At 39.5% G+C, this 21,936-nt stretch overlaps 9 protein-coding genes across 9 annotated transcripts; 6 read left to right on the plus strand and 3 right to left on the minus strand.

Annotated features, from left to right (window-relative positions):
• Positions 1–21: 21 nt before the first annotated feature.
• Positions 22–968, plus strand: BATDEDRAFT_21134 (uncharacterized protein; the record flags this gene model as incomplete). Its single annotated transcript, XM_006675144.1, has 2 exons — positions 22–464; positions 533–968. 2 exons carry the CDS (start codon positions 22–24, stop codon positions 966–968), a joined length of 879 nt encoding a protein of 292 aa, XP_006675207.1.
• Positions 969–2,109: 1,141 nt separating this feature from the next.
• BATDEDRAFT_3104 (uncharacterized protein) lies at positions 2,110–3,428 on the minus strand (the record flags this gene model as incomplete). Its single annotated transcript, XM_006674833.1, has 4 exons — positions 2,110–2,726; positions 2,771–2,872; positions 2,951–3,123; positions 3,235–3,428. Coding segments are annotated over 4 exons (1,086 nt in total), but the record flags the coding sequence as incomplete, so codon positions are not given.
• A 3,038-nt stretch (positions 3,429–6,466) lies between these two features.
• BATDEDRAFT_33864 (uncharacterized protein) lies at positions 6,467–7,853 on the plus strand (the record flags this gene model as incomplete). Its single annotated transcript, XM_006675610.1, has 4 exons — positions 6,467–6,775; positions 6,890–6,951; positions 7,029–7,209; positions 7,288–7,853. 4 exons carry the CDS (start codon positions 6,467–6,469, stop codon positions 7,708–7,710), a joined length of 975 nt encoding a protein of 324 aa, XP_006675673.1. The 3' UTR covers positions 7,711–7,853.
• A 1,344-nt stretch (positions 7,854–9,197) lies between these two features.
• On the plus strand, positions 9,198–10,897 carry BATDEDRAFT_85653 (uncharacterized protein; the record flags this gene model as incomplete). The annotated part of the gene is made up of 2 exons (XM_006675845.1): positions 9,198–9,760; positions 9,856–10,897. The coding sequence occupies 2 exons, from the start codon at positions 9,198–9,200 to the stop codon at positions 10,895–10,897; spliced, it is 1,605 nt and encodes a 534-aa protein (XP_006675908.1).
• Positions 10,898–11,283: 386 nt separating this feature from the next.
• Positions 11,284–14,212, minus strand: BATDEDRAFT_21138 (uncharacterized protein; the record flags this gene model as incomplete). The annotated part of the gene is made up of 3 exons (XM_006675145.1): positions 11,284–12,222; positions 12,333–13,617; positions 13,818–14,212. 3 exons carry the CDS (start codon positions 14,210–14,212, stop codon positions 11,284–11,286), a joined length of 2,619 nt encoding a protein of 872 aa, XP_006675208.1.
• Positions 14,213–15,428: 1,216 nt separating this feature from the next.
• Positions 15,429–16,963, plus strand: BATDEDRAFT_21139 (uncharacterized protein; the record flags this gene model as incomplete). Its single annotated transcript, XM_006675146.1, has 4 exons — positions 15,429–15,572; positions 15,824–16,354; positions 16,442–16,714; positions 16,808–16,963. The coding sequence occupies 4 exons, from the start codon at positions 15,429–15,431 to the stop codon at positions 16,961–16,963; spliced, it is 1,104 nt and encodes a 367-aa protein (XP_006675209.1).
• A 149-nt stretch (positions 16,964–17,112) lies between these two features.
• BATDEDRAFT_85640 (uncharacterized protein) lies at positions 17,113–17,635 on the minus strand (the record flags this gene model as incomplete). The annotated part of the gene is made up of 2 exons (XM_006676141.1): positions 17,113–17,200; positions 17,304–17,635. The coding sequence occupies 2 exons, from the start codon at positions 17,633–17,635 to the stop codon at positions 17,113–17,115; spliced, it is 420 nt and encodes a 139-aa protein (XP_006676204.1).
• A 444-nt stretch (positions 17,636–18,079) lies between these two features.
• On the plus strand, positions 18,080–19,817 carry BATDEDRAFT_21141 (uncharacterized protein; the record flags this gene model as incomplete). The annotated part of the gene is made up of 3 exons (XM_006675147.1): positions 18,080–18,458; positions 18,775–19,474; positions 19,538–19,817. The coding sequence occupies 3 exons, from the start codon at positions 18,080–18,082 to the stop codon at positions 19,815–19,817; spliced, it is 1,359 nt and encodes a 452-aa protein (XP_006675210.1).
• A 157-nt stretch (positions 19,818–19,974) lies between these two features.
• Positions 19,975–21,839, plus strand: BATDEDRAFT_9205 (translation termination factor eRF1; the record flags this gene model as incomplete). The annotated part of the gene is made up of 4 exons (XM_006675030.1): positions 19,975–20,097; positions 20,513–20,682; positions 20,769–21,609; positions 21,672–21,839. The coding sequence occupies 4 exons, from the start codon at positions 19,975–19,977 to the stop codon at positions 21,837–21,839; spliced, it is 1,302 nt and encodes a 433-aa protein (XP_006675093.1).
• Between the last annotated feature and the right edge of the window lie 97 nt (positions 21,840–21,936).

Raw genomic sequence — 21,936 nt, forward strand, 5'->3', positions numbered from 1 at the left:
TTGTTTGACCAAACCAGTATAATGAAGCTCGCAGTTGTCGTATTTGCATCAATCCTGGCTGTCTGCTCGGTCACTATTGCTAGTCCAGTCATCCCCAGCTCGACTACAAGTGCTTATCCTAGCACTTCAACATTTACTGATTTAGATGTAGATTCAGTTTATTGTGAAGGATTTTCAAGCAAACCTAAGAAGTTGATCAAGAAATATGCGACAGTGAAGCGTGGTGCCGACACAGCAGAGAAAGATTTTAGGTCCGCATCAATGGCAGTTGATTCTCAAAAGGAATTAGTAAAGCATCTGAGTAAAAAAGTTAAGCTTTTAAAAGCTAAACGTTTGTCAAAAAATGATGATTCAAGCTATAGCGAGACTGTAATCGAGCTTCGAAAAATGCGTCGAGACCTTGTGGATCTCGAAAAGCAGCGAGAGATATGTGACGACGAATACTCTGTTTGGCGTCGAAAGTTGTATTCAGCCGAAAAAAACTCACAGGATACTTTTTTGATGATAGTTTTAGTCTTCACAACACAATTAGTACATATATGAGGAGACTTCAAGCAAATTACATGATTATGGATTGCATTCATCAATTCTATACTGGAATACCGAATCGATTATCAGAATCCATGTATGCCTCTATTAGTGGAATGCAGGGTCCATCACAACAAGATTTTGAAAACTCACCACCATCATATGACGTTGTAATGAATAATCCTAAACATTATAAAGTGACTCTACAAGGTACTGATCCTGAACTTCCATCATATGACAAAATAATGCAGAACCTAGAGAATTTTCCCAAGGTTTTGGAAGATCCTGATGTTACTCAGCCGTCATTAGTAGAAACATCTGCAGTTCATCCCACTCAAACATCTTCTAGTGTTCCACCCAGTCAACACACAGCTTCATCCACTTTACAGAGAGTTTCATCCACTCTACGGAGAGCTAAGTCATTCTTGAGTCGACACTAAAATGAAGATCGCGAATTATCGATTCAAGTGCTAATCCAAACTGGCTCTAATCTAATCGACTGTCATTCTACAACCGCATTACTGATTCAGCTTGTAATAAATACACTACATTACAATACAATGCATTGAACACACATGTGTTGAATTTGATCATTCCAGTCTTGATCAACATGCTTGCTGATATCATTGTACTTTGACACTTGTATTTTAAATACAATTGGTTATATATTGTATGCCTGTACAAATCAATGATCCTGACATGCATGTGTTTTGTTGATATAATATCAGTTGACAAGTCGTATTTACACATCATGTATCAAGTAGAATACCGAGATTAACAAAATAGTTGTGTTGATATCAGATCTGATCAACTCGACCAGTTTGACTCGTTCAAAAATGACGAGTCATTGGTATACTCGCTGTAATATACCATATTACACTGTTGACATCGCGCATCCAATGACAATGCAATGTATCAACTCACTCGATATGGTTGGTATCGATCGTTGCAGTCGTCGAGTGTCGTCATTGCTCATACATTACCAGTTGTGTGTGATTGACATTGATCATCATGACATGTGCTCAAATGCAACATATCAACATACACCATGACATGTGTGATCCACTACAACAATTACAATCGACTGTGTATGCTAATTGTTGATCAATACTCGAGTTTACTGGTATTTTTGGTTGAATACTTGATACGACTCTAAATACAGATTCATGAAAATATCAACCTGGTTTCATGAACCGATTTAATTGTATACTAAAAACCCCAAAACATGCATATATGCAATAATAAACAGTTCAGGTAATGTGTCATTACTTTAAAATATTTGGCGTCTATCAAGCCAATGTCTATTCTTTGTATTTTTTCAATACCTTTCTTATTGTTTAAATTCATTAACCTATGAGCTTATAAAACCATGCATTGATGTTGAAATTAAAAATTCATTATCAAACTGTTTTTTCTTGACCTGTTTCAAGCAATAGAATCTTCATCGGGAACGACCTGCTGATACTGCGCTGGCTTCTTTTGCCTATTATTGGAAAGTCTTTGAGCAAACCAGCACGCAATTCCAATCAAAGTTGCACAAATGGCAAAAATAAATGAATGGGACACACTATCAACTTTGAGAAGAATCAAAACAACAATGAGGTTGAGAGGAATGCGAAAGATATTCATGACTGTAGAACGAGTATTCTCTGGAATCACTTTGCTGCGAATAGACCCTACTGATGGAAAATAAATGCCACAACAGATCTCAAATGCATTAAAGGCTATATACGTGAGTGCTTCATTGGTCGTTAAAGCTGGAAGAAAAAACACGACGGATGCAACCGAAAACACAACTTTGGCAATAGACTCATGAGTAAACTGTTTTTGATTAAGCATTTTGAAAAATAGCGAACCAATCATAATGCAAACCATAAAGCTGGAAAATATGACACCAAAGGGAAGTTTGATGGTAGATCCAGCCAATGTTTCCAAAACAGGAGACCATAGAAACACAAAAGTGTACATGGCACTTTCAAAGCAAAACTGCATTGTTCCAACGGCAAAGATATCGGGATCGTTATAGATGATTTGAATGACTGAGAAAAACGACGGAGAGGAAGTGGATGCAGACTTGTTTCCATAGTTTTCTGTCCATGTTAAAATGATAATAACCATGGCAAGTATCAAGACCACGATGGCAATCATAAATGGTGCAACCAGTCCAAAATAATCCACAGAAAAATTCGCAACGATGCCTAAAAACAGTGATTGTACAGGTTTAGTTGAACATTTGGATTACAAAGTTGTGCGTCATTATTCAACCTGCCTGATATAATTGCTACCAGACCATTGACAAAAGTCGACCAGGCAAAAGTTTCAGACAAAAGATTTTCACCAAATCCTAGTCAATGGCATTAGATTGTAGATTTCAACAAGGTTAGATCAATCACACATGGACATCGAGAATATATTGATTTACCGCGTGAGCGATGCTCTGATATCATCCAAGACTCAAAGACAGTAAACAGCAATGAAGTGGAGATGCCTCCTAGAACTCGTCCAAGCATGAGCATTCCAAATTCTGGAGAAAGCTTAGTGAGACAGGAAAGAGCATAAAAGACACAGAACAACACACATCCCAGTCTTCTTCCGCTGATGATAGGAGTTGATTAAACGATACAAAACATAGGGTTAGATTCTATCTAAACGTATCATTCAACATCTGTCCACAGCAATGGCGGCAACACATGAACCAACACTCACAAACGGTCGGCAATGGAGCCCACAAACGTGCCAACAATAGCTGATGACAAAAACCCAGTGACAAACAACAAGGCAATGATATCAAGCTCATAGTTGTAGGATTTGTAGAGCGAGTATATATAAGGTCCTTGTAACCAGTCAGAGATAAGCACTAGTCCGTAAACAAGTAGATAGTTACTTTGGAACGCACGAAATGGGGTCCATGAACCACGGATTGGTAGGCTGAAAAAGGACCGAGGTTTAGCAGTAGTAGTAGATGCAGGATATTTGGCAGCAGGGGTAAAGAAACCTTGACTAAAGTATGAAATATAGATGCCGACTAGAATGAGCAATGCCAGACCTGCATTGTAGTAAAAGTTGCGAGATAATCCTGCAGAAATAGCAGCATCCATGCTAGTAATCAGTTCAACTCTTTCAGTAAAACTAGAGCTAACAATTTGAAAGCAATGTGCAAGGAAAGCAAGACTATGAAATCACAAGATGGTTGAGGCGGGATTGGAGTACAATGCATCACAGACTACTTGTTAAATTGTAGCTGCTGAAATCCAGTGCTTTAACAAGACTTGCTATCTATGATAATCAACGTACTGTATTCCCTTGTTGTAGTCCATTATGTGATTCGTAGTGGACTACAGCAACAGAAGATCTCCATATAAATCTTTTTAAAGTTAAAACTCGGACACAACAAAGGTACGCATCCTCCAGATCATATATAGTATATACAATCGAACATAAATAAAGTACCCTAAGGTACTTTTTACACTAATAAATCATTACCGTCTTTTTTTATTTCATAATTTCGCATCGAAAATAAACGATCTTTTAATTGTTATAATTAATTAAAAGATCGTTTATTTCTGACAAAGTCTGTGTATAACCATTTATCTCTCAAAGACTTTAAATAAATGTTCTGAAAGTGTAAATGGTTATACGCAAACTTTCACTGTCAAAAATAAAATTCCTCCGGGTTTCCGGGCTTTCGGGTTTCAAGTTTTCCCGCAAATCTATATTTCAGTTAAATTTTGCGTATAACCATTGTACACTTTCAGAACCATTTATTTGATAGTATTTGAGAGATAAATGGTTATACACAGACTTTGTCAGAAATAAACAATCTTTTAATTAATTATAACAATTAAAAGATCGTTTATTTTCGATGCGAAAATATGAAATAAAAAAAGACGGTAATGATTTATTAGTGTAAAAAGTACCTTAGGGTACTTTATTTATGTTCGATTGTATATACTATATATGATTTGGAGGATGCGTACCTTTGTTGTGTCCGAGTTTTAACTTTAAAAAGATTTATATGGAGATCCCCTGCTGTTGTAGTCCACTACGAATCACATAATGGACTACAACAAACGTACTGCATTCCCTGACGTTCAATTTCAACTCCGCCACGTATAGAAACCTTGCAATTAATTCTTATTCTTGATTGTATGAATCTTTACTGTTGTAGATAGATCCAGAGTAGCCAGCAAGTCAAAAGTATACGATCATTATAGATATCATTCTCTTGCTAAATGTGCTCCTGGTTCTACTGTCTGTTTTGTAACACAATTGCAGCCATTATTCATGATCTGTTACTTGGATGCACTAGTGTACTACCGACAATTGCAACTTTCCATAAACTCCGACTCTACTGTTCCTATATATACAGCTCTATTCTAATTCATTATCTAAACATACTCTAGTCCGATATTCCTTTTATCTGAGCAAAATCAAGACTACTTGAAACTCTTCCAGTATTTATAAGCAAACCTGTCACGAATTTCATCTCTACCAATTACTATTCCAGGTATGGCTTTGTTGCGTATATTCGACCACTTTAAAGTTGAACTTTGTAGCAGTATTCTGAATGATATCAAGATTCATTTCCTTGTTCAACCCCACCATATACCTCATATAAACTCAGAGCCTTTGCATAGCATCACTCTGCAGGATGCAATGAGTATAAGCCTTAACCCTAGTAGTTCAACTACGGGTTAGCTCATACTTGTGAATGTCAGGGTTAGCAACCACTTTATCTATTTTTAAAAAATCAGCTCTGCTGCACACCATATTACAGTCTTGTCATTGCTTGCAATAGGCATTGTTGGTGCATGACCGTCAGCCATGCTGAACTCGACCATGAATGGATAAATGTTTATATTTCTGCTGCGTTACATAGTAACAAGGCTTGCATTATTCCTGGCTCTATTCCTTATTCTCAGAGCTGATACTGGTTGATACTGGCTGATATTCAATGCATGCAATATCTACTTTGTCTATCATCTTTGAAGGTCTTGGTTGTTTCTAGTAGAACTGCCATATCTACTCGTGGATATCATTCACCAATAGATTTGTGCAATTGTAGCCACAGCTTGGCTCTGGCTAGTTTTTATTTGATAATATATCCTTTGGATAGAACTGCATGTGAATAGTAACTCGTATGCTTCAAGTCCACTCATGACTTTGTCTTGCACTCGAGATTACTGCTTATACTGTCCGGATCAAGATCACCCGCCATCCATGAATCTGTATGCATACTGTGCTACCGAACCCTATTTTATTTAAATCACGTTGGGGTCTTTAATTGTTTACTATCAGGCAATAAGAATCTGTAAATTGCCTACATGTATCCCTTATTTTTTGTATCCATCTTGCAGTCAAAGCCTCTTGCTTTGGAATAAGCAGTGACCGAGTATTTGTTGTGCACTTTTGGAAATTGACTGCCTCGATAGATACAACGCTCATCCTATGGTACAAACTATAACTTTGAATTGAAAGGATTCCCATACGTTGTACAATCACCAGATTCATTCATTCCAAAGATTGGATCCAACTCTTGTCAATCAAGCTTTGAACAAATGTTGGGGATCCGCTGGAATAGAAATGTGAATACTGCTTTGAATATTTACTCAGTTGCACAAAAATGGGCATAGAGCAAAAAGACCAGTGAATTTTGTACAAGTTCAAAGGGCACAATAACTGCCCAGTAAATTTAGTGGAGCCGGTACCCATTATTTCACGAGACTTGGCTGTTATGTACTGATACCCTTAATATTTCATTTTATGCGAGTATGGTTGTAAAAGTGCAGATATCTAACCTAGTATTTGTTTAAACTACCATGTACTTCTGGGACACTGCAATAAACCCATAAAACACCAATGACCCCTATTATTGCCAAACATTTTGGTCTATTTTCAGCTCGTTCCTCTGCTAATAACATACGTCATGAAGTCTATAATGAGCACCAGAGCCATTCTTGTGTCAGGAGTCCTGATCGTTGCCATAATACTGATGGTGCTTTCATTCACTGAAGTATCACATATCGAAAACATTCTGTCAATGGTGCAAAAAGGTGGCTCATTAAGTACAGTTCATGCACCTATGGATTTGGATGTAACCGACTTTTCCAAGTGTCTTGCAAGCACCAGTGATTATGATAGATCAGAAGTCTGCTGGACCAAATTCAAATTGAAGCAAGTGCGCAAGATGCTAGATCAAATGGACGCCATGCCACGTCATGAGACCATGCACTTTACATCACTTAATGTAAGTTTATTAGGTGCTACCCTTTACTTTGCGATATTCGTGGTATTGGTTTTATATATGGAGATATTGTATTGGTGTGTAACCTCGTCTGATATCAAATGTCGACATCTTTAGAATCATTCCCCTCATCAGCTGCTTGTGCCTACCCATCAGTGTGACGCTCTTAAAATTCAACGGTAAATACCTGTACTACTTTTTATATTTCCATCAGTTTGTTTTCTTGCTAACACGCATGCATCTACACTGCATCTAGATTTGGTCCAAATGCGTACTCTGATAATCCCAAGGGCAGACACCCCGATGGTCCAAAATGGATGTGTCCAGAATATTTGGTTACTCCTGACGACAGTCCGTGCATCATCTTTTCTATTGGAAGCCATGGCGAATTCCAGTTTGAAGAATCAATTCACAAGTTTGTCGGTGACAAATGCAAGGTAAATCATTTATACCGTTTATGTTTTTTCAGGTTGGCTTGTGTACGCCCAATGTGTTATTCACTGTCCATTTTCTAGATTTACACTTTTGACTGCACTGGTACATGGAGCAACCCGACTACCGAGTTTCATCCGTGGTGTATTTCTGATGAAAACAAGGTCGTTGATGGCAAGATATTCAAGACTCTTTCTAATATGATGAAAGATGTTGGTGTTAGCACCATTCATCTATTCAAAATTGATGTAGAAGGATACGAATTCCAGACACTCCGAACTCTTGAAAAAGAGCCCAGTGATGCTCTTCCCAAGCAGATTCTTGTTGAAGTGCATTTCGGTGCGCCATTTAGTTATTCAGACCTTGATACAAGGGTTGATTCGTGGTTAAAGCCAGCAACCACTTTTTACCGAGCCATTGATAAGCTTGGATACAGTATTGCGTTGCGTGAACGAAACCCTACTAGTGAATGTTGTGCAGAATACATTCTGATCAAAGAGCCCTGAGTATAATTTCACTGGTCTCTCGATTGGGTTTAAAATAGTCGATTTCCATTTGATTTTAAAGTCGTATCCGCTACAATGGAACGCTTGATGTATTTTCTTGGATTGACTATTTTACTCAGGAATAAACAATGGTTAAATATTCGATACTTTATTCTTAATTTTTTAGTGTTTGGAATTGTTCAAACAAGTTTATACTTTATTGTACTCGAGCCATTCTCTGTAGAGCTCAAGAATGGATAATATGAAGCGTTAACCATCGTACCGTTTATTGAATGGTTGGTAAATCATGTTTAATCGGACAGTTCCTTTGATCAGTTTCCAAACACTCCAACCATATGAAGCACACAATCAAACTATGTTTTAGATCTTGCTTGGCTTCTCTTATGGCATATTCACACATTGTACGATTGCTATACTTGCTCATTGCAATCCAAACATTTGGACCTACTATTGTCAATAAAAGTATCGATACATTCCTAGTCAATCTGTCCGTCACTCACAAAAATTGGTTTTTGTGCATAGTATGGTTTTCAAAATCATTGACACTGTTGGTCAAAACATTTGCGCTTGATAAGGCCCACAAGCTATACATGTTCAATTTTGAATGTCTGCCATATTGACTTTTTGTTCAAAGCTTGTTTGTCATGATACCACAAAAGTGTATTTTTTGCAATCATCAAATCTAAGCAACTTTTAAAAACACTCCAAAAGTTCTCGCGCCATTAATCAATCATTTGACGTGTTGGTTTCCATGACAGCGCATCAATATAGAAATCCACACGTAAAAGACATGTTTGCCAAAACCATCAAAGGATGTTTCTACACAATGATCCGAAAGGGCACACTATTGTCCAGAACATGGCAAAAGCAAATCAACAAAGCATGTGCAAGTACTTTCGCATTTCCGGTTCAAGTTGTTCTTGTTACAAACCGAAAGCAACAAAGGGACACACAAGCCACGTCCAGACATTATGTTTGCTATTGAGGGTGTTGGCTTTACAAGGTGTATCTGGCACAACCATGACATTGAACAAGCTCTGTTGTATCCTAGTATCAAATACGTTCTAGTTTAAAACAAAAGTTGCACGTCTCGGAAATACAATTGTTGTTTCCATTTCAACACTAAATACTGTAATGTCCGAGTGTTGAATAAAGTGATGGAGATTAAAGAGGTGTGGGGTTTATTGAAACAGATATGCGAATGCTGTTTTAGACATCTATTCAGTTATGCAAAAATGAACACAGCAGAAAAACCAGCGGGTTTTGTCGAAGGGTTTACAAACAAATGTTGCTCAGTAAATTTGATGGAATTATTATTTCGCGAGGTCGGCTGGCTATTAGACAACCCTTATTTAGTGCTTTGTTTTACATGAATGTGGGGCTGTGAATTCGATGGTGTGTTTCCAATCCATTTAGATTTACTCTAAAATAGGTAATATCTTTCCATCAAATCCATCATCGGCATATTATTTCAGATATCAAGTGAAATGGTCACTACCCCGCTTTCTGAGCATCACACTATGAATCTTGCAATTTCAGAGAGTAGAAGCTCGCAGTCCAAGACTCTGAGCTCTGTAACAAACTCGGAAACTTGCGACTCGACCCACCACAACAGATTGCATGAGTCTGTCAGTAATCTTAGTATGCACACTCTCAATCAAAAACAAAACGATGTTGGCTGTTTTGTAACTGATATGCCCGAGTTTCTGCCTGGATCAGTTTTGCTGAAAGAATCAACTACTGATTCTAATTCTATTCATTCAGCCACTAATGCAAGATATTCTGAAACAGACCCTAACCCCAAAGACCACTCTACTGTATTACCTATACATGTTCTGGCTGATGATGAAAAGGTTTCTGAGAGATTGAACGATTTCAATCCAAAATCTGCTTGCTCTGTTACTCGCATCAATAAATCTTCGAGCAAGCTACTGCACTACGATGGATTACGTGGCGTAGCTGCTATCTGGGTCTTTTTTTTGCACTATCTGAATGGACCGACTCCAGCTCTTCACAGTTTCTTGCTGGCATACCAGCCTTGGTCTGCTAGGTAATTCAAAAGTATTTTTCAAAATGACACTCGAACATGTACTTGTGTACTGACATTTTCCGTGCTATTAGTGTGCCAATCTTTTTTATTCTTAGTGGTCGGGTCTTGACAGCTTCTATTCTCAGAACTGGAAATCCTAGACAGCTTGTTTCTGCAATGATTCGTCGTCCGTTTCGGCTGTTTGTGCCAATGATTATTATGGCTACATTAGATCAACTCATATTCCACTTTAACGGCCCTGTAAATTATGGAAAGTTGATTGCAGACCACTTGTGGTTCATGTTTGACAGCGCCAGTATTCCAAACACTGGAACTTGGGTACTATGGACACTGTCGTACGAGTACATCAACTCGAATATTATCTTTGCAGTAACTCTAGTTTTACTACAGTTTCAGGATAATCCTAAAGCTAGATATCTAGTCTTATGTGGCACAATTGTTTGGTTCCAAATTACTACAAATTGGGGTGCACTGTTTATAACTGGCCTGTTAATGTGCGATCTTGCTCGCCATGGCTACTTTGATCGATACCGAGCATGGCGCTATTCTCACGTCATCAACACTCTTTTGTTCATCACATCTGGTATGTTGTTGTTTCGCAATCCGCTCTACAATATTGCTGATTCTATAAGCGCTTCATTGCGATCGCAAATGTATTCTCATGGAAAAAAAGGTGTTTCGGATGATTACTCTATCCAAAACCCACAAATCTTCTTCTTTGCTGCATCGACCATGCTTTGTGTCGAAACAAGCACATACATTCAATGGGCTTTATCGCGCCGTGTTTTTATATTTTTGGGCCAAATCTCATTTCCTTTATATCTGCTTCACCCTCACTTGTTCAAGACATTAGACAAAGTGAATGTGAGTATCCGTTCAGTCGTCACTAATCCAGTGTTGGAAGCCATGATCATCTTTATTGTATGTACATTCATTGTATGCAGTATATCATATCTTCTCATTCATATTATCGACACACCAAGCATCCACATAGGCAAATGGGTTGAGCGTGTTGTTTTGGTGGAAGAATGGTCATTGCATGCAATCAAAGGATGGTTTGTAAATATTCCCGGTCAAGTCCAATCAAGCATTACCCAGCGTATCAAAAAAATAAGAAAATGTATATCACGAAAATAAACATTATTTTAAAGTATATCTGTAGAATGAATGTTTTGCTACATACAATTTGCACAATTCATCCATGCAAACATCTACTCTGTGTTCCTACCGTTTCATTGATACTGAAACCCCAAAACAGTGTTGAATCAACGTGTTGTATTATGTTCATCACTCGCTGAATGTGATTTAAAGTGCAGAGTATTCAATAGTCCATCATTTCATAAAACTGTTTATTCTATTTTGATGCTCTTGTTTAGTTTTGTTTCATGTGAATACGCCAGTGAAATGCATGTCATTGATTTTATTTTTCATCTAGTCTTTGAATTTATGATTCAAATCAAATAATCGGTTGATAAGGGACTACTGCTCATCTAACGTTCCATTTGGAATAATTAACCCTCGAATTACATGGTAGCGACCGAGTCATACAGTTGCACTTTTTTCATAGGAAACGACCCTTCGGATTTGGATAATACGTTGTATCCCCAGCACCATCCATCGCGAAAAATTTCACGAATACATACTAAATCACCTACATGTAATGATAGTTCGTCTGATCGGTTGGGTGTATGTGCAATGACGACGCTGAATCTTGCAACAGCCTTTTGTTTACGCTGTGGTGGCATAACAGGCTGTGTTTTGGGTAGCGATGAATAGGAATCTTGTAGCAAAGTCTCGTCATTAAACATATGTTGTGAATTGGCAGAATGGTGCGACTCATAATTAAATCCATTCGACTGTTGTTGTATGGATTGCGGTGGTGTTAATGAAAGTTGCGCATCTTTGGGTGTGCACAAGGGTGTATCGTTGGCATTTGTGGTGCTGCTGGATCGTGTTGGAACAACCACGCTCAACGCTGCATATTCGGGTGTGGGTGGAGCAGTCAACAGACTTGGATGGTGTGGATCATTCAGTTGATGGTCTTGCTCAAAGGCAAGCAATGATTCAAGCAAATCGTCAATTTGCTGGATTTGGGTGGATCGGTTGTTTTGAGCAGATGAAGGTCGTGGTATTGCGGCTACCTCGACAGGTTTGATGTCAGTAATGGAAACAAACTCATTAGTAGATTTGGCATAATGTTCTCGTTCAACCTCATTGAGGCTATCCAACAAATCTTGCAATTTACTTGTGCCAGCTCCTTCTTCTAAAAGCGAGTTTCTAGTATCCCCGGCAGGATTTGAAGTTTCACAAGTTGCATTGTTAATAGCCAACTGCTGCCCAAGCTGGGACACGCTCAAAGGTCGTGGTTGTGGAGTTGATCCATCAAGTTCAGCAGCCTGGATCGCATTCGTGGTCAATGCATATCCAGAATCAAGGCGAGCGAGTAGCCCATTGACAACCGCCTTTATCCATCATTAAATTCATTGAATATGCAGAGATGAATACAGGCAATACAGCATTTAGATTAGCAACACGTTGACAGATTCGCATCAGCTAAATTAAAAAAACTTACTTTGGTTTCTGCAGACGGCGCCTGTACCATCAGATTACCAAACTCTTTGCGGGTTAAATTTGCATCAGCAAGACGTCCAGCTAATTCATCAATAGTCAAGAGACCATCAAGTTCGTCATCACTCTCATGCCCTTCACTTTTGGTTTCAGTAGGAAAAATTGCAACACGATTCTCGGGTAAAGTTGCCAAATCTCTTGCCAATGAGGGTCGACGTCCAGACTCGCCAGTAGATCGCGTATTGGCATTTGAAGCAGTCGTTAAAGTATCTGCTGAATAAGAGTTTCCAAATGCTGATTGTGGTGTGTCTAGACTACGCTGGGAAATGGAGTATCTGGGAGGTGGTATACCGGATGATAGATAACTTGACCCACCTTCGGTAGAACCAACAGAATGCATGCCGCTGTTGTTGCTACCAGACATGTGGTGATTGTTGGAGAATGGAATGGGCATTTGTCCCGATGGAGTGTAACTAGATGCTCCACTTCCACTGCTTGGTGGACGCAAGGTTGAATTGTCGTCATTGTTAAAATTAGACATTGTAGGAGTTTTGATTGATGCCGTTGTGCTGAAACTCGATCCTTTTGAGCGATGGGAAAGCATTGAAATGGGTGTAGATACAACAATCTCGTTGGCGGGACGGATTTGAGAGCGAGCAAGTTCTAATGCCCTCAGCGCGGCAGTTTCCTTGATAGTGTCTGCTGGAATCACAATAACGGAGGTTTCAAATGACATATGTGGCTCCTCTTCACCATCCATGAATATCTGAAACTTGATGATAGAACGAGTAGTAATGAGGGAACTTTCAAGAGTCGGTTGGTGGTACTTTGGGTCGGTTACCAAATGTAGTGTGCGAGAGAATATTTGCGTATTGTTTGGATCGTATGATTGCAGCTCACCTGCAGTAGGCACTTCTCGAGTTACTGCAAGAGGAAAGGGGTTCCATACAACTGCATTTCTGTTTCTCTTTGTGGCATCACTGGTGATGGATCTGTATGTCGTGCATCCTTCAATAGATACCTGTATTGACGCGATGGTTTTTTGAGGAACATAGGAAATAGCAAACTGGACGGTAAATTGCTGTCCAGGAATATACACCCGGGTGGGTAGTCTGATGGCACAAGTGCATCGGTCTGGATCATATGGAGTGTCGTATTCTAGAATGGAGGGTGTACGAATGAGTTTAAGTCGATGTGCACGAGGCATTACAATGGTAATCGGGACGTTGGCAACATGGGTAGGCTTCAGTAGTTGAAAAGTTTCTGACCACATAAGGGTGCTTTTAAGACTATTATAACAATCGGTTAATAATGTTAGATTGCACTCAAAACATGCACATGTTGGTCTGCAATGAAATTAATAGGATGGTAACATGGACTAGTACACATTTCAGCAAGTTCAAATTGCAATGCATAGAGGATGATATTTGCATGTATAAAATATCCAGTAAAGTACAACTAATAGAGTCTCGATCTAATCGCTACTTACTTGTACTTGATGCATCCTCGAGCATCAAAAAAAGAAGGAGGCAATCCATAGGACGGTAGATGGATCGTAAATGGTAAAGTAATGGATCCAAACTCGTTGGGCTCGAGCACTTCTTTTGAATCTCGAACCACAGTAATGACTTGCTGAAATTTGCGGATGAACGACTCGCCAGGAAGATCACCAGGTTTGCGGACCTTGGAGCCAACCCAAAAGGTCTCGGTTTGTCCTTGAAACTCGAGAATCAATCTAGCTTCTTTGAGAGGTTTGGATGCTGCAAGACGGATTACACCGACAATCGATGCAGGAGTGCCCCATCCTGCCTCGACAACAAAATCGGTTGATGAGAGCGATGGATCAATAGAGGGGATAATGTCCAGATGTTTGATGATGGCCATGTTTGGGCTGAGTTACCAAATACCAAATTAGAGTGGTTTGTCAGTTCAGGCGTATTGAGTATATGTTTAATATTTAACGGAGATTGTATGGACCAATTATGTGCACAGAGGAGTAGTTGGATGCTTTTCAAATGAATACCGGATCAAAACTGCCGGATACAATGTAGTTTACGTAGGAGTGGAGTAAACTAAAGAGAAACCTAGAACTGATAGAAAAGACAAGAAGGAGGCGCTGGCTATACATGAGTGTATTAGGGTTGAATATGCTCAACCATCGACAACATACGGGTATTATCCAATGGCCAGAATGTCGAGGGTCGCGTCGCTAATTCATGCGTGTTTTGATCATTTGCAAACTCGACATGGTTATCTCATGCTTGGTGGAAAGGGTTAGCTCATGCTACATGTATTCAAACTCATCTCATTATGCTGTTCCTAAACTGTATTCCACAATCACGGGATTCGAATAAACACGTGGCACTACTGTATTGTCTCGTCAGCCTGCTGGTAAATCACTAGTTTGAAAATAAGCTCTGGGGCTGAATAATTAGCTTCCAATCATTTACTGCCATATTCACGTTAAATGGACCACTATCTTGTAGTCACTGCCTCTTGCTTTGAAATAGATAATGGTCAAATGTTTCTACCCTTTTCTACTAGAGATTGACTGCTCCTTCAACAAACACTATTCAACGATGCTTACAATTAAACCATAGTTTTAAACAATCTGCTTTTGAACCAGTTCTTTTTCATTTTTGTTGTATCCTGAAATCCCATACACTCGCGCTCTAATTCAGTAATGGTTACACATTTCATTAATGCAACTATACATGTCAATCATCAAAAGAAAGAGTAATAGGTACAACACTAGTAAATTAACAATCATGTCATGAGACTGGCTATTATACACCCTTATTTGGTGCTCCACTCTACGTGAATACAACTATGATGTTCATGCACCAAGAGTAAATATACACTTTAGTTTCAAATGAGTTGCTAAATTTCAAATGGCACAAGTACAACTTGCTACAAAATACTCGAGTTCAAGTATTATTGACAGCGACGTCGATCCAGAAATAATCATCTGCATGACAATCAAATGAATATTTTCACGTGACTGTCAATCACTCGCCAAATTCCCGCTCAACTCGAGCAGTTTGGATATTCTTGCAACTCAATCCTTTTGAAACTGCGGTGCTTAATCAAATCTGAATCAATGGCCAAGAACAAAGAGAGTAGTTTGAAGCAAGAAGCTAAAAACAATGCATTTTCATCTCATACCCCTCACGATCCAGCTGCCGAGCCGCTTTCTCCTCAGTTGCATCTTGAACAATTATTACTTGGTCTGCAGGAACTAGAGGTATCTTGTTGAACACTACTCTAATACTCATCATATTGCCGCTATTGAAGCTCTGTATATTTTGTCCATACTTTGGTTTATATTATCATGGGAGAAGCTGGATCTAGTCTTTTTCAAAGTCGCTGGACCATTGAAACTATTAAACAAGTGATGATCATATAAACCAGATATCGATCTCTTTAATGTATTACTGCACTGTTATACTTTTTTGTTTAAACATGTCTTGTTATCATTGAATGGGTGCATTATAGGACAAGGCAGTACAATACAATCTATTGGCTCAGCAGATTTATGATACCGAGCAGCAGTGTTTAAAAGAACTAACCAGGCAACGATCATTGGTATTGGCATTCCTCAAGGACCAACAGAAGCAGGCATCTAATCCACAGATCCAATCCATCAGCAATCAAGAAAAAGACAGTCTACTTCGAAGGTTGCAGGATGTGGAATATAATTTCCCATATCCAGCAGGTCTCATTCTTCGTTTAGCTCTAGGACCCAATGCACCAGTGATTCTTCGACCCCTCAAGCGCCGACTTACATACAAGAAAGATTACGAGATATTCAAGCTGTACATGACACTTGCATCACTGGTGATTGTTGTTACATGCTTGGTTACACATGGCAATCGTATCTTGGACGCTGTGTACGAGTTTTTCATCCTGTATTATTACTGCACACTTGTTTTGCGCGAACATATTTTAGTGGTGAATGGGAGTCGTATTCGTCGATGGTGGTTTGGGCATCATTACTTGAGCATCATCTTGTCTGGAGTTGTTTTGGTAAGCCGTTTCTATTGAAATTATTTTGTTTCATGAATTCAACCTATACTAAATGTCTAGTTGCATTTGATCTTGATCGCCATGTAGATTTGGCCACAGAGCAGTAATTATCAGAAATTCAGACCCATGTTTTTGTGGTTTTGTCTGTTTCTGTGTATGCTACAATACCTTCAATACCGATATCAACGCAAGCGACTCTATGCATTGGTTGCTCTCGACAAGGCACGACCTATGGATACGGTTATTGGAGACGGTGTTCCCTCACAAGCTGTTGACAGGGAGTTCATGGTTCTCACTCCGTTTTTAATTATTGGCCAATTGTGGCAGATTGTGATTTCGTATAGACTGTTTGAAATGCATGTTTTTGATCCACTAAATTGCGAATGGCAGGCAAGTTTGATGTATATTGAAATAAGCGGAAATCATTGAAATAACATTCAACATGTATTAAAGGTTCTTGCAGTGTCTGCATTGTTTGGAATCCTAGGCTGTGGAAATATCCTGGTTACAGCCAAGACTATTTTTTCAAAACGATCTGCAGTATTCTCTCTTGCGAATCGATCCGCTTCACCCAAACCTGCATTTGCTTCATTTAAAAAGTCGAAATAATCCAAATAAATATTTTATTTAAAGAGTTGTCATTCAGTGTTTGACGAATACAAGATCACGACAGTGAAATCTTGCTTTAGATGACCAACAACATTTGAATATGAAATCAAGACAGTTTAAAAGGCAATCAACCCAACATGACAGATTCTTTATTTCTTGTTCTTTTCCTGCAAAATACGGACTCTTTCAGCATTATGTTCACGGATATACCTTTCTTCAGCTGCAGCGCCACGTTTACTATGAATTTCAGTTGTAAACATGAGTTTGAGCAATACCAAAAATAAGAATGATGTGGAATGACACATTCAAGTGCCTAGATTCAAATCTAGCAGTAACTCACCCAATAGAACCACCGCCAGCATATGAGGAATGCTGACCAGCAGAGCCAAAGGTCTCGGGAGAAACCTCTTGATGAGGTTCTTCTACAACAGGGAGACCCAGTTTGGTGTGGATGGAAGCCTCACGTTTGGCAAGATCAGCCTTGAGTTTACGGATAGAGATCAGCTCCTGTTCATGGGCATAACGTTCTTCTTCAGCACTTTCTCTGCGGGAAAAACCACCGCCAGCCTCACGGATATTTCCAGAGTAAGAGGCAGAAGGAATGACTGAATAGACAGCAGAACGGCGAGCAAGAGAGAAAGCAGCAGTTGCAATGACTTTGTTGGAGAGCATCTCTTTGGTCAAATTGAGGTAAAAGTGAAAAATCAAGAATTCATCGTTTCACCAATCGAAAGTGTTCAAGATTGTCATGAATCTAACCAGCAACACTCGGCAATTCATTTATTATATTGTTGCAATCAAGCAGTGTTACTGTAAGCAAATTTAGAGACTATTTTGACAAGAATCACCAATCCATCAAAGCCATTTACAAATAACTGGATAACAGTCGATATTTGGGAATGATCAGACATGGGATAGACTTTCAAGTTATCTTTGTAGAGTGTCAGGACTGAAATGAATGCTCTCTGCTGTTGGATAGAGTTTGACCTGACAAGGTCGTCTGAATAATTATTTTGATTGCACGTTTTCCGATTTGAATTGAATTGAACTTGTTGACTCGCAGATACAGTTGCTTACTTACTCGGACCTTATTTGACATACTAATATACACAGGCTATGGAGGATCAGCCAGAAAATACTACTACAGAGCAGCTCTATACAGAAGATGACGCTTCTATTCCATCCAAGAATACCAATCATGCAACATTACTAGAAACAGCCGACATGAAGGATCATGCAGCCATAACCCAAACTACTGCTGAAATACCTGCCACTACCATTAATACCACCATTACTGCTATATCAACTAGTTTGGAAAAGCATGCTACAATAGAAGAGTCTTTGGAAGAGCATGTTAAGATAGACGAGCCTTTGAAACAGCTGGATATTACCACTACTAGCGTTGCATCCACTGCATCCGCCACCACCACCTCAGCCCATCACCCTTATGGCATCACAGAAACATCACCAAAGGATGAAGCACCGAATAGTCCAGGTACACCTACTGTATGCATTACATTGATAGAGCAATGGCTGGGATTGTCATCTACGTTGAGGATGAAGGGGGCTTGTAAAGATATGGATTATTTTGTCTTGCATTCAATCTGTCAAAGCATGCTTTAGTATAAACTAGACATGCAGCTGTTGGATGAATATGTATTTGGAGGTTTAGGTTTAATCAACATTGGACTCTGAATGCCAGTCGTATCCACTAGCTGAACAATTATCAAATATTGTATTGGAGCCAGGGTTGAGATGTATTCATTCGTCAACTAGACTAATCGCTGTTTTCATTCAATTCATGACTTTAGGATCGATCATTGAGCCCGCTTCGGCAACCACTGATATCGCACAGATTGTTTCTCCATCTAGTATTCCCGTAACAGTGCATCAACTGCCTAGTGCTGGCCATGGTTTGAAGCCACCTCAAAATCTTCAAAAAATTATCACAGACAACAACGTGGCTCTTCCAAAAGACCTTGCGACAACAGCATCAGTTGATCTGTCGGCTGAAGGAACACAGTCCAATTCAGCAAGTGATGCGATGGATGGTCCTGATCGTGATGTGGTTTATGTTGCATTTGGACCTAGAGGCGGATGGTATGTACGATGGTCAGATGGATCATCAGCATGGGAACAGATCCCACCATCACTCCATACAAAGCTTTACGGTCGCATGAGAAATCTCCCTCATGCTGAATGTATATCCATTTCAGAGATGAGCCAATGGGTGACTGTGTTTGGGGATGGTAGCTTTGCAACATCTGGGTTTCCAGTCTATGGCAAGTTGAAAGAGGCATTACACGATCCGCCACAAGATGCAGAACTGAAAACATTGATATTTGCGCCTGGTGGTGGATGGTTACTCATGAGAGATGATGGATCTATGGCTTGGGAACGGTTGCCGTCTGGACTAGATGAATTACTTAAACGACGGACCAAAGCCGATGCACCTGTTGACTGTGTGAGCATTTCTGGGTTTGGTGGTTGGTTTTTACGGTTCACTGACGGGTAAGTTTTGCAAGACATGCGTGCATTTTTAATTTTTAATTGACTTGTAATTCATCCATTTAGAGAGTGCGAATGGGATGCCATTCCCAAACCACTCGAGAAACTGCTTATTCAACTAGTACGACGCGGCGATCCAAGTATCGTTGTGACACTCTCCCCTTCTGACGGAATGTCTTATTTTGTTGCAGTTGGAGATACAGCAGAGTGGGTGCATGACTCGGCTTCATTGCGTATGGCATTAGAATGGGCAAATGGCGCAGACAATGTTGTCTTGCCAGAAACAGTGGTGGTGAACATTTACCCTCCAACTCCACCACAGTCTGAATCCAGCTCAGCAATCTAAATGAATTCATTATAAACATTGTCTGCAATGCTATAGTTGAGTCCAAACAACTAGCGAAATTCGAGTCATAAAATTCTATTTTTTTTGTTTTCTCAAGTTTCAAACCCAACCTGACTGACCTACCAGACTACAAACTCACCTGTATATTCGTCCAACCATGTCTGATCCAAACCAAGCCGGAACTGAAGTCAATATTGAAATGTGGAAGATCAAGCGTCTTATTAAAGGCTTGGAAGCTGCTCGAGGAAATGGCACTTCTATGATATCTCTTATTATTCCTGTAAGAATACTGATGTTGAACATGTCCCGACTTTTTTATATTTGAGTTGAATGGTCGCTATTCTTGATTCAAACAGTGAACAAGTGTGCTGTCTGTTTCCTTGAAACAGCTTGCACATGAATGCATAAGCATTGTTGCATTGCTATCCAATATACTATGCAGTGGTTCTCGCAAGCATCCTATAATGGGATTCATGTGAAACTGTTGTCCTCACTTGCATGGCACTTTGCTAAACTCTGGTTTATAATACATGCTGTACTACACTGTTTCCAAGTAGTGTGATGAGCACAATACCTACTCGGCACTGATCAGCTCTTGTTTTGAGCCTTGTTCTGGCTTCAGTTGGTTTTGATCTTTTGCTTTATTCTAAATTTATTCAATTTGTCAATATTGGTGTTTTATATTCACTTATTAGCCTGGCGATCAGATTGCTCGTGCTGCAAAAATGTTGGCTGATGAATACGGCACTGCGTCCAATATTAAATCTCGAGTCAACAGACAATCTGTGCTCTCTGCAATTACCTCTACTCAGCAGCGTCTAAAGCTATACACTCGTGTCCCTCCAAATGGCCTAGTCGTTTATTGGTAATTCCCGAGTTCATATCTTTTAAAATACATCCCAATTGACTTGACTCTAACTCTGTCACCTCCCTTGTTCACTCTTATCTTAGCGGTACGGTTATCACAGATGAAGGAAAAGAAAAACAAGTCACCATTGACTTTGAGCCATTCAAGCCCATCAACACATCTCTCTATCGTTGTGATAATAAATTCCAAACCGAGGCATTGTCTGAATTACTAGAGTCTGATGCCAAGTTTGGCTTTATTGTCATGGATGGTAATGGCTCGCTCTTTGGCACGCTGGCTGGAAACACTCGTGAAGTTCTACACAAGGTATCTGTTGATCTTCCAAAAAAGCATGGTCGTGGTGGTCAATCCGCACTCCGTTTTGCTCGTCTTCGTGAGGAAAAGCGTCACAATTACGTCCGCAAAATCGCAGAACTCGCAGTACAGTTTTTTATTACCAACGACAAGGTCAATGTTTCTGGCATTGTACTGGCTGGTTCTGCCGATTTCAAGACCGAACTCTCACAGTCTGACCTGTTTGATCAACGTTTGCAAGTCAAAATTGTTCGCATTGTGGATGTGTCTTATGGTGGTGAAAATGGGTTTAACCAAGCCATTGAATTGTCTGCAGACTTTCTTGCCAATGTTAAATTCATTCAAGAAAAGAAACTCATCCAAAAGTACTTTGATGAAATATCTCAAGATAGCGGCAAATTTTGCTTTGGAGTCGAAGATACCCTTAAAGGTCTTGAACTTGGTGCTATCGAAACCCTTATTGTTTGGGAAAACCTGGATTACACTCGATATGTCTTTAAAAATGCTCAATCGGGAGTAGAGAATGTAATGCATCTCACCAAAGAACAGGAAAGGCAGCGGGAGCTTTTTGTCGATCCAGAAACTGGAATAGATCTCGAGATCGTGAATAAAATGCCATTGCTCGAATGGGTAGGTCAATCTGTAAATGCATCTATATATGTTCTTGTTGCTAACTCTTGATATGCCTACAGTTTGCAGAAAAGTATCAAGACTTTGGCGCTACACTAGAGTTTGTCACAAACCGATCTCAAGAAGGCGCTCAATTTTGCAGAGGGTTTGGTGGTATTGGAGGTATTCTCCGATACAGAGTCGATTTCCAGCAGTTTACTTATGATTCTGATGAATACCTTAGTGATTAAATTCTATATTTCAACTTTTTGGTATTGGAATGGGTGTTTTGCGTATTAACCTTTACTTTGTTCTATGACTTGTTTTGTCCCCACAATCGTACATTTG

Source organism: Batrachochytrium dendrobatidis (genome assembly GCF_000203795.2).
Source record: "Batrachochytrium dendrobatidis JAM81 unplaced genomic scaffold BATDEscaffold_1, whole genome shotgun sequence".
NCBI classification, from domain to species: domain Eukaryota; kingdom Fungi; phylum Chytridiomycota; class Chytridiomycetes; order Rhizophydiales; genus Batrachochytrium; species Batrachochytrium dendrobatidis.